Here is a 12,479-nt window from a genome sequence, read left to right on the forward strand (position 1 = left end):
CTCAATCTCCCTTCTCTCCCACTCACTCTCCCTCCTGCCAACAAAAAAAAAAAGCACATGTTAGAATTATCTGAATTATCTGAGAGGTGATTTTTTTTGGAAAAAAAATGGGAAAGCCCTAATGAAATAAAAGCATGTCAAGACTTGAACATCTGAACACAGATCTGTCTATCTCATTATCTGCAAACTGGGCAGGAAAAATGCTGTAACCTAATTGGTATCTCTCCAGCCATGGACAGTAACTGGACAGGTTTTTTTTGTGCAGCATTTGCTTCTTTTCACCAAAATCTTTCTGAGTATGAGGTGTTGTCCAGGGACTTTCTGTTCTGTATCATTTCCCTTATTTCAGTCTGTTACCACAGTAATATTCTATTTGTCATTCTTCGGTTTTAACTAAGTCGTAAATGATTTTTTGGGGGGGATTTTTCCCGCTAAGGTGTTTTTGGGCTTAGGGAACTTCCCTGTGTAGAGTTTCAGACAGTCCCAAAAAGTCAGTCCCAAAAAGTCAGTGTTGGTGATGAACCTTGAGAACTAAGACCAGGACTCAGAAGCACATGCAAACACATAAGCAAGCCATGTGTTGGAAACTGGAGATGAGATTTCCTCTTCCTTAGGTGCATGGGCACTGCTCTGAGTGCAGAAGGGACAAGCACACCTGAACTGGCAGTGAGTGCCCCAGGCAGCACCTACTGCCAGACCTGCTGCAGAAGCTCCAGGAGTACTTCAATGTAGGGGAATAGAATATAAGTAAATAAAGGTAGTATAGAAAGCAATCTTACCCCGCTAAAGAGTTGCAGCTGGGTTAATTATTAAAGATTAGGAGCAGGCCTGACTTTAACAGGCCACAGCTGTAGCCAATAAGAAGAGTGTTATAAAAGGGTGTATGGGTTGGTTGAGGGGAACTGGAATTAGTTGGCTAGTGTGAGAAGAAGGAAGAGTTAGTGCTTAGAGGAGCTGCCTATGGGAAACATCAAGGAGGTATGAAACTCTTGCACTAAGGAGACAACAATATGAAACCTTTGCAATATAATGATAACACTTAAATGGTAATGCCACACAAGCCTCACAGCTCTGCAGTATCACTGTTGTTAGTTCTTGCAATAGCTACTCCAACCTGAAAAGCTTTTGCTCTCCAGTATTTGCAGGAGTATTTGCTGTCTAAATGTCCCACACAGGAGGTCAGTAGACTGCAGACAAACAAAATCAGGACCACAAACTGCAGCTACTGAGGGAAGCTCCCACCATCAGCCATTAAGCACAGTTATCGATGGCACACTGGGCAGGTTACAATGCATATACTAACACTAACCTGTGCTTTTGGCAAACAGCATTTTCAAGGCTTTTGTTCAGGGGCCCTTGTGTGAGCATCATCTTCCCATGGGCTTCTCAACACAGCATGGGGCTTCGCAGATTCAAAGCAACCTGTACCATACATGACATCTGCGTGCACTGCTCCTCAAAAACAAGGTACATCAAGGGACCAGGAGACCAGTAACCTGCCACTTTAAATTCCCTTTCCTGGTGTTGTGCTCCCTACCCCCACTTTAATACTGCTGTCTACCAACGTGTAGGCTTTGGTCATACTGTCATAACGAAGGAAGCAAGCCAGTCTGTGTCACACATGGGGATTTCAGGAAGCTAATTAACAGGAGGGAGCTGTGGGAGTTTCTGAGAAGCTGAGCTCTGATGTAACCCAAAGCCATGGACTAGTACGCTTTTAGATGCTCCAGCCATACATAATTTATGTTTGTCAGTCACATGGCAGCAAAGCTCATTTTGCATAATGGATACTTGTGATGGAAAAGTGCTTACAGGGTTTCAGCAGAGCAGACAGACCTTTCATCTATCTGTATCAAAGAGAAATTAAACAATTATGGGAGTTTGCAGCATCCCTATTGAAAACTCTGAAAGTAAGGCTTTAAAGATGTGCAAAACCTTCTAGGATGGCACTTGTGATCACAGACTAAAATGGCCTGGTTGGAAGGGACCATAAAGATCACTGAGTCCCAACCTCCTCTGCCATGGGCAGTGACACCTTCCACCAGACCAGGCTGCTCAGAGCCCTATCTAACCTGGCCTTGAACACCTCCAGGAACGGAGAATCCACAGCTTCTCTGGGCAACCTGGGCCAGTGCCTCGCACCCTCACAGTAAAGAATTCTTTCCTACCACATAATCCAAACCTACGCTGAGGCTGAGCCTATTCCCTCTTCTCCTGCCACTAGGTGACATTCAGAAATACCGCGGCACGGTCGGCCATGTACGCCGCTTTCCGATTCGGACAGAATTCCTTTTCTCGCCCGCAGTTCCTACAGAAACCCAAACCCATCGGGGGCGGGGCAGTGGGTGGGTGCCGGGAATGCCGCGGGGCGCGATCCCGGCTGCGGGCGGTGCGGAGCGGTGCGGGAGGGGCGCGGTGCCGGCTGCGGGCGGGGCGCGGGGCAGTGCGGGCGGGGCGCGGGGCAGTGCGGGCGGGGCGCGGGGCAGTGCGGGAGGGGCGCGGGGCAGTGCGGGCGGGGCGCGGGGCGGTGCGGGCGGGGCGCGGGGCCGCGCGGCGCGGGCGTTACCCGCCGTCCGTTACCCGACGGCCCCGGCCCCACCACCCCGGTCCCAATGGAGGACGCGGAGCCGCAGCCCGCCCTGGAGCCGGCCGACATGGCTTACTTCGGCCCCACCTCCCTCACGTACCTCCCCGTCCTGCAGTGGTGGGTGCTGGCCCCTGCCCGCTGCCCGGCGCGGGCCCGGGCTGAGGATGGAGCGGGGAGGTGGCGCGGCTGGCTCGGCTGGCCCGTGGGGCCGGCAGGAGCTGTCTTGCCACGGGGAGTGTAGGAGTGCCCCTTTTAACTCTTCTCGCGGTTTCGTAGGGCAAGAGTGTGGCTCGCTGCAAGGGCCCCATCATCATGGTGATGCATAAACGGTACCAAGCAAGCAGGGAAATTTCTCCAAAAGAAAGGAACCTCGTGCCACGAGCCTTAGGGACATGGAGGTGGTTTGACACGGGGGAAACGGGACTTTGTCTCAGCCTGCCGCTGGCTGGGATCCGGCCCCGGCAGCCCTCCACGTGGTGGGATGCTGCAGGGCAGCTGCCAGGGAGGATCTCCCTGGAGCATCCCCTCGGCTGGTGCCTGGTGGGCTCTTAGAGCACACAGGCGGCTGCGAGCCGGTGGCACACTGGCACTCGGGGGTGATGCTGGATGTTTGACATTCTCCAAGGTTATTTTTTTCTTGAGATGAAGGTTGAACTCCTTAATGAGACACTTTGTGTAGTGGAGGAAGGTTGACACAATTGTTTTCTTGGGCTTTGAGAAGAGCATCATCTGCCATGTGACAGCCACAGAGAAACCAGGATTACTTTACTTGTCTCCCCAAGCACAAATGAGTGCTCATAAATAATGTTGAAGCTTTTGTGAAACAGTAACACATACAAACTTTTAACTCATCAGCAAGTGATCTTAAATAATTTTACTCCCCCCATCAGTCATATTTGAGCAGTGGGAGTTAGTCTGTGTTTTCCCTGTGATATAGATACCACTGCTCCCATTTTGAAACAACTGAAGGAAGAGATTCATATAAGGTCATTCATTCAACAGGTTTGAGACACAGCATAAAACTGAATCATAAGCAATCCTTGAAAGGATGAACTAATGATTCTTTTCATCACGACAACCTTCTTTTCTTGTTTTGAAAAATTTTGAATGTTCAGCTTCATTTTACAGTTGGTGCATTTCCAGTAGCAAACCAGATTTTGCTCTAGAAATGGTTTGACAGCAGACTTGCCAACCTGTATGATGGCCTGGCTGCTAAGGGTTCACATAGAATAGGTGGCAAATCCTAAACACTTGCAGTCTATGTGAGGCCCTAAAATCAATAGGATAAAAAACCCTAGACAGTGTGTGGATAAAGAGTAGATGAATGGAGGAGGTCTTTCCCCCTGTGCTTTTTCTTTAACCTCTACCTTTCTGCCTTACCACACTTTCATTTCGATTTTTTTGTCTTTTTTCACAGTTTTGTTTTGATGCATGCCATAAAAACTCAGGTTTTGAACACCTTGGGGCTAATAAACAAGAAGAGGAGTGCTGTGCTCTTTTCTGTGCAGCTTGCTTTCCTGATAGAAATATTTTTGTATTATGTGTCAGCACTAAGAAGGTGTTTGACTTACTATTTCAAAAAGACTGGCAGCTTAATAGACAAAAAATTCACGAAATGGATTTCCCAAATATTTTGTTGCTAAGTAGTTAAATGCTGAGGAAAAACTATTGGCAGAAACCATGCCACTGGAGCATGAATTAATCTCTGATGCACTTCCAGTGACTCTTGTGATGTTATATTAAGGATGAATTTGAACTTAAGATAATCTCCTCTGAGACTGCTCAATTGTGAAGAGTTTTGAGATGCTCTAGAAGAAAAAGCACTTCTGCCTGCTGGGAGGCAGGATTCTTATGTAGAATGAATTTCATTTACCTTTTAGCCTGATAATGGGAAATACCCCATTAGAGCAGCAGATCCCCTATCTTTGGGTGCAAGTTCCTGCTCAGGTGTAGCCATGAAGCCTTTGCTGTTGGATGGTGGGGTTGGAGGTGATCAGGAGCTGGCAGGGAGCCCAGCAGAGCCTCTTGGCTTGTTGGGTGAGGAGATGGTCTTCAAGGAGGTATAGGTGAGGCATTTGGGGGTCTTTTGCTGGGGAGAAGGAAAGCTGGGGGAAGCAGATAGCATTCTTCAATGGAAAGAGGGGAGGAGGCACAAATAACAGGTGAGGTAAATATCAGCTGCTTGCTCAGTCTGTTCTAGCAAGCCAGTTTGCTGTAGACCTTCTCCACTGCCTTCTGACAAAGCAACTAAGATAAACAGCTGGGGTGCCTGAAGTGAGGGTACTAAAGCAGAGGATGCTGATTTGAAGTCCAGCTGACTTATCACACCCGGTGAATGGAAAAGTCTGCTTTCCCAATGAACTCAGTCTGCTTTCCCAATGAATTGTCAGTAAAGACACAGTGAGTAACTGGCACTGTGCTACACTGGCGTTCAGCTGATAAATTAATTAAATATGCATAAATAATTTGCTAGAATAGAAACAGTCAGAGCAAGAAAGCGCTGTGATACGAGCAGTGTGTCATGCCTTGAAAATTAATCCCTCTGCTCCTTTGATTCAGCTTTGCTCCTGTATTTGTACTGTAGCCTGTTATCTTCTGACATCAAAACCATTGGCATTATTTTATAGTTAAAGATCATTTTTTCCTGGTGAAGGTAATATCTTAGGCTAATAAGTAACCAAGTTTGCATTTCCCTCACCTTATTCACACAAGTAGTTGCATTTACGTGACTGTGACCATTCTGATTAGTAAGATGAATCAGGGATTTGGCAAAAGGATGGATATTTAAACACCTGAGCCTCTTTCAGTCCTGTTAGATAGTAACTGTAAATTAAAACTCTGTTCTCCTATTAAACTTGTCCTAAAATTGTGAAAGCAGAATGTGGTCCTTTATAGTTTGTGCACTCTGTCCCAAAACAACATATTTAAAATTTTAGGTGAAAAAATGCTCATATTATTATTTCTGGTATAGTGGATACCCTTCTATTTAGAAGACTGAAGTTAGATCCTTTGATATAAGAGTATTTTGCATATGAGAAATTCTAATACTGTCTATATTGGTGTTAATGTTATAATGGTATTACTAAGTTGTATTGTTTTAATTTAAAAATTATGAGAACTAGTTAATTTCGTAGCAGAATCTCATGTGACCTCTCTTACATATCAGAAACAAGGAAAATAGGGCTTTAAAAGTTAAAAATAAACAGAGGGTATACGTGTGTATATATATATGTGTATATATATATATATATATATATATATATATATATGAAAAAGTATATTGTTTCCCAGGATACAGAATAACTCAAAGGAAGTAGCTCTTTTTGATTCTATGCTTCTATAAAATCAGAATGACTATTACTGAGTTCACTGTAAATCTGATAAACTATAAAAATCTAACAATTCTTTTTTCTAACTCTGACATAAACCAATTGATGATTTTTGTTTTAAAGGCTAGCTGATAATTTCTATTTGTGTGGAGGATGCACTGTACCCTGTCGGCTACTACATGAGCTGTATATTGAAACCTGCAATCCAGATTTCAAGATTCAAGTACATCCATCCACCTTTGGAAAGGTACAGAGTAGATAGGATATACAAGATAAGAAGTAGGGATGCCTAAAGAGGAAGCCTCATCATCAACTTTACACACATATCAAAAGACATTAAATAACAGAGAAGAATGAATATGTAATGAATTATGCTTGTGTGTTTTCTAATGTATTTCTGCTAAGCACTCATGTAGATGCATTTGTACCAGAGGAAAGAGTGTTGTTTGGAGAGAGTTTATTTTCTTCAGGGAACTGGTGCATGATACAATAGCAAAGATTTCTTTGCCAATATATTTTAGAAAGTTTTACAGTTTTCTTTTTTTAACAGCAGAAAGTTATGCAACTCATTCCAAGGAGATGATTCTTCTGTCTTTAGAAGATACCTTTGGTTGTTACATAATTTTATACTTTCCCTTTTCAGTATACTTGAGGAGATTTTGCTCCAAACATACCCTAAAAAGTTGCTACAGAATCATCCAAGCAAAACAAATGCAGATGTAGAACTGAATCTCCTTCTAACAGTTCCACTTTTCTATTACATAGAGGTAGATACAACCCATGGAACAATTGACACTTAGAAATCCAAATTGCAATCAACACCCATAGCTGTTCAACCTTTTCTAACAAATTAAGGAAGATATTGTGATTATTTATTGTTTAAGACTTCTTATTCAGACTTCAGAACTTCCTATTTTATATGGCTAACTTTCTGTTAATTCCCATAGTAAGAGCTACTAAGCATTGTTTTAACACAAGTCCAAAATAATTTAAGTGCAAGTTGTACCTGAAGTCAATTTCATTTGTATGGCTAACCCCATTCTATGAATCATTTATCTCAATTCAGTTGAATCTCATTTTTTTACTGGGTAAGTTAAATCACTTTTGCTGAAAATTAATATTTGAGTGAATGATCCAGTGTAATTTATTACCACAGCTTAATGGATCATCACCCATCAGCTAAGACCATGGGTAGAATTTGCCTGGCTCAGCATAGACATTGGCCATGAAGCTTGTCACCTTAAAAATCTCTAGGTAGCCACTGGAGAGAAATAAGTAGCTACACATGATTCCTCAAACTAAATGAGTCGCCTCAGACAGCTCAGATGAAAGAGCCTCAGACCTGCCACTTGTTTTTCCCATTGACTGCAGCGAGTATCTTAGACTCCTCTGCCTTGTAGCCATGTAGATGAGATTAATCCTATCCTGCCTGTACCCTTCCAGTGCTCCAGCACGGCTGAGTTACCACCTGAAAGCCAAGCCTTGGTGGGGTTTACCTTAATGTGTTTGACTTTTAAGCTGGGGCAGGCACAGATGAAGCGTGAGTCTGATCACATGGAAGAGCTGAGCCAGAGCTGCTGTGGGCTGAGCTCACAGCCTCAACCAACCCAGTGCATTGCAGTGCAAGCTGACACATCCCAAAGCAGCAGGCTGGGCTGCAGCTCCCCAGTGCAGCAAGAGAATGGACCTTGTAGCAAGAAGCCGAGGAGAGCAGGAGCTGCAGCCATCCTGGTTAAACCTGAGTGCATGTGTAATCACTTGCCACAGCCTAAAATGGGCTGAGCTATTAATAATTTACCAAGCTGTAGTAATCTGACTGTGCTCCATGTGTGTGGACTACAAGGGCTTTTGCAGTCCAGCCCCATGTGGATCAAACTATGGTGGTTGAAGACACTACTAGTCTCATCTGCCCTATCTCTCTGCCCAAATACATCACTGTCTCTGTAAGGAATGGCAGAGGGAGGAAGGATATGTCTTGTGCCACAAAAGCCCCAGTTTCATAGACTGTCTTTTCAGAAAAATGGGATTATGCTAAGCTATCAATTTGAGAAAGGGAGCAGCTGGGGTGGGTGCATGCAGAAATGAACAGGTCCACCATAAAAACTACAAGTGTGTGTTGATGAGTGCTTTATCAGGCCTTTGGACCAACAACACACTGTGCAGAGTGCAAGCTTTGTGCTGCTGAGTGGAAACTCTCCTCACTCCTCACTAACATGGAGTAAATCCTCTGTTCCTGCTCTATTGAGAATATTAGAGTGTCCTGGGTTAGTCCTGGACCCAGGTGTCCTGAGTTAGTCTCTGTTAGTCTCAGGACAGCTCATGCAGAATAATCGTAGTGAAGTGGATTATAACCCTGACAGTGTCTAATTACTCTGTAGAGCCCAGCCTTGGCAGATGCTGCATGACCTCAGTTCACACCACCACAGTGGTCAAAAGGTTGCTTTGCAGCTTGATGATTCCTGTCCTTTTAGGACAGATAAGTCTGGCCCTATCCTGTCAGTACACCTTCCAAGAGTAAGTGGGTAGGTGAAGCCTTGTGTAAGTCCTTCTTAAATGAGTAAGGCTTGAAGGTCTGGCAGAGTATGGGACCATCAGGGCACCTTCAGGTTCCCCCAGGACCTGATTGTCCTGCCCTGGCTGCAGGGGATCTCTTGGTGTGAGCACTGTTTTCCAGTGCAAACTATAAAAAACAATCCTACCTGAGAGAGGTAATCCTTTAGCCTTGGATCCACAAATGCCTGATTGAGTTTAGTTCAACTGTTACCATTTGAGAGGTATGTAAGAACAGGTATGAGCCTGGAAATTATGAAAAGCAAACAAAGTGATTAAAGACCAAAAAGTGTGCCAGATACATTTTTGGATCTTTGAATGAATTTGCCAAGTATTTTTAATTTTCTGTTTGTTTATACAGCTTATTCAGTTAGTTTTCCCAGGCCTGGTGACAAGAAAGCGAACCACAGCAGGGAGCATCAGGTATTGGGTTTTGTCCTTTCTTTGAAAATATTATTTATAACTTTCTATTTGTTATAACGCTCTAATGTCATTTAAAATGTTCTACTTTAACGTGGGTGACTTTTCAGCCCCAGCACTGTAGTATGGCAGCTGAATTGTTGGTTGCAAGTCTGTAACACAACCCAAGATCCAGAGTAATTCATGGTGTAGCCAAGGACATTAAAATAGGGTTAATTCCATGAAAACCACCACACCAGATCTGTTTTGGTAAGGCATGAATTCCAGATTGGACTGCTTTTTAAAAGACCTTAGTACTCCAATTTGTATTGGCTATTAACAGCACAGTTTGCATGAAACATCTGTCAGACATCACAGCTTTGCAGAGAGCTCTTCAGACACTGCATCTCTAGGCCTGGAAAGACTGGCTCTGGGATGCACAGGGGTCATGATTAATGATTAATGTCTATATTGTGCTTTTGTCCTTGCACACATCCATGGAGTGGATCCAGCATATAATATACTGATGGTCAGTGGAAATACTGTACAGTTTCAAACTATTTAAATCAGACAATTTCAGTTGTCTGATTGACAACTAAATGCCCTTTTTTTTCCATTCCCTCTCTTCTAGAGCACAGAAAGTTTAGTGCTTTTTTGTATCCAAAGTTATACTTGCACACTGAATATCCAGACTAGGAAAAAGGATGTTTTAAGCTCATTGGGACTGAATAATTTTACAAGCATTTTGTGTAGCTGTCAAGTATGGGCTTTGAGAACAACATGCCCTGACTTGTCTCCACAAGTCTGGACTTGCTATCAGCTTGAGCCAGGAGATCTTTTTTTTTTTGGGAGTGCCTCTCCTCAGACACTCGTAGGCTCCTGCTCCCAGCAGACAGGATTTGGGATGGTGTTTGGTGGCCCCCACGCTCTCTCTTGCCATCAGCAGGGGGTTACCTGCTCGGGCTGCAGGTGCCCCAAAGCAGGCACTGCTCCCCTGGCTCCCAGCTGGCAGCACCCTGGGAGCAGAGCTGGTGCCTCTGTTTCCCACTGAGCTCAGGTGAATCTTACGGAAGGTCTGGCAGTTTCCTTGAGTTTTCGCTTGCCATGACCCTGATGGGCCATCCAGTCACTGAGCTGCTGTAAATGGCCGAGGAACAGCTGCACTAAGTCCTTCAGATTCCGTGGGGATATGGGGACCTCTGCCTGCTAAGCTGTTTCCTGACTTCACTCACTGTCCTGTACAAATCTGAGGCACTCCATTCACTAGCTTAAGTTTTATTTCATTTAGAAGAGGGTATCATTGCAGGACAAAAACTGTTAAAGGGAGTTCGGAAAAAGTTTGTGCAATTATTTTCTGTTTGGGAAAATAAACATTCAACAGAATTTAAAAATACAAATATTGCTTTTTCAACTTCATCTTTTCTTGAATAAACAGTATGATCATCTGCTTTCAAAAGAGGATTATGAATTTGCTGACTTGTTGAAAATCATACAGTTAATATTTTTTTAATTTTCTAGATATCATTATGATGGAATAGCTATCAAGAAGGAGTCTTCCTTTTATGCACGTTTTTGCTGTCTTCTGTATGAACAAAATTATCTCAGGTTTGTTTTTAAAATGTATTAATCAAAAAATGTCACTTTTTTAATGTTTCCTCTATATGTTTTCTGTCCATGAAAATATGTAAATCTCCTGTGGAACACTGACAATAGCATTGTATTTTTCTTCTCATTATAAACACTGTGAAAGTGCTGTGCCATTAAGTGCCGTGCCCTAATAGACAAGCTGCATTTTGGAAACAGACACTGCCTAATTAGACTTCCAAAAATTGGACGTTTTAGCCACATAGATCTTAAGAGCAGGAACTCATGCTGAACCTAAAAGAAGAGCTTAATATGTTAAGACTTTAAATGGGAGCTCAAAAAAACCCCTTCTTGACATTCTATCACCTTCCTCATTAAACAGCAGGCTGGAGAAATGTATCACAGTATAAATGACTCTGCTGTTTTGAAGAGTCCTGCACACAATCTTGTTATCTGGGTTTTTACTGCTTGAAACAGTACTTCAAAAATACTTCATTCACTTGGTTTTAAAATATCAGGTTTTAAAATCACCTCTTGGAAGAGAACACCAATAGGAAAATGTGTAAGACAATTAAAAATGGATTGCAAAACTTAAAAGCCTAAAGTCCTAAAATGAATGTAAGATACTATGGTAGGTTAAAGGGTAGACAGGAGCATGTTGTGGGCAGGAGAGGAAGAATTCTCATGGTTGAGCTCATGGTTCAGATAAACAAACCACAGACTTTAATTTCTTCCCAAAAAAATAATTGAAAAAAAAAAAAGAAAAAGAGAAATGCTGCCATTCTGCAGCAGTTTTACTCTCCTTTACACTGAAGAAAAAAATTAGGTGCAGTCTCTGCCTTGGACTTTGAAGACCAGGTTTGTATCCTCATTCTCTTACAATCTTGTACATTAATTTAGTGTGTATATGGGTAAATTCTGTAATTAGGTTTTCATCCTTTAATATGGAGATACATCATTATTCTGTGGCATGAATGTTAGGGGCATACAAGTCAGTCTATAAGGACCCAGACATCTGGTGATGCTGAAACTGTTTCAGTGATATTTTGTATAATATTTAATTAATTGAGTGCATGCTTTGGAAGAACACAGAAAAAATATACCCATAGGTTTGTTGCCTTTCTTCACAGGTTTTATGGCAGGTAATGTTGCAGAAGTCCATAGAGGGACAAGGATAAATGTTGAGACAGGACAGAGGATCAGGTTCTGTAGATGATTGACTGGCAGTCTGTTGTTGTGAGACTAAACAAATTATTCATAGGGAATTTGAGGCTGGTTTCCCATGGCACACTTACTGAAGGGATATCCTTCACTTCCTCTGTACCCAGTGTACCCAGAACAGGCCTAAGGTTTGACATCCACAATGAGGAAAGGTCTTGTCCACTGTTTAAGGGATATTGCAGGTCTCTGGCAGAGTTTCTGCTGGTCTTTCCTTTTCAGGGAAAGAAAGGTCTTTCCCTGCAGCATCTCTTAAAAATAGCAATTTTGATGGGCATAAAAGGAAAGCTGATTGCTCTGGCCATATGAGAGCTGAGAGAGAACAGAATGATTTGATCTGTTGCTCTTTTTTCCTTCCCAGTGTAGAAACATGAGGAAAAAAAAATGATAAAGTAGGAGGGCCCCAAGAAGCAATGTTAGCTGAGTTTGGGGCAGGTGCAGAAAGAAGGACTTTAGCCACTGCTGGGAGACAGACACAGCACATCTGCCAGCATAGCTTCTGTCTTTGGCCCTCCTCATGGAAATCTCCTCTATGGGCTGGGGAACACCTTGCAGGTCATGTTAACCACAGGGGAGCTGCTGCCCTGGCTGCTCCAGGCCTCCTCCTCCTCCTCCTCCAGCAGCTGCAGAGGTGCCTGCCCTGACACTACTCCTAAAAACGTGTTTAATTTGGCCAAGGCAAGGAATAGGATGTGCATTGCAGGGAAAGGACTGACATCAACCAGCCACCTACTGGTCTTGATTTTGGTTCTTAAGATGAACACCTGTCCTGTTGAGAAAAGGCTGAGAGTTGGTGTTCCTCAGCCTGGAGA

At 43.3% G+C, this 12,479-nt stretch overlaps 1 protein-coding gene across 1 annotated transcript in view; it reads left to right on the forward strand.

Annotated features, from left to right (window-relative positions):
• The first annotated feature begins 2,257 nt into the window (after positions 1 to 2,257).
• Positions 2,258 to 12,479, forward strand: part of RFX8 (regulatory factor X8) — a 32,191-nt gene continuing 21,969 nt past the window's right edge. The window contains exons 1-5 of the mRNA XM_071429964.1: positions 2,258 to 2,683; positions 2,864 to 3,063; positions 6,040 to 6,163; positions 8,828 to 8,889; positions 10,384 to 10,470. Coding sequence (XP_071286065.1) covers positions 2,258 to 2,683; positions 2,864 to 3,063; positions 6,040 to 6,163; positions 8,828 to 8,889; positions 10,384 to 10,470 — 899 coding nt within the window. The remainder of the gene's footprint in view (positions 2,684 to 2,863; positions 3,064 to 6,039; positions 6,164 to 8,827; positions 8,890 to 10,383; positions 10,471 to 12,479) is intronic.

Source organism: Agelaius tricolor, unplaced genomic scaffold (assembly GCF_023055355.1).
Source record: "Agelaius tricolor isolate 1412-34295 unplaced genomic scaffold, bAgeTri1.0.p SCAF_7, whole genome shotgun sequence".
Classification (NCBI taxonomy): Eukaryota; Metazoa; Chordata; class Aves; order Passeriformes; family Icteridae; genus Agelaius; species Agelaius tricolor.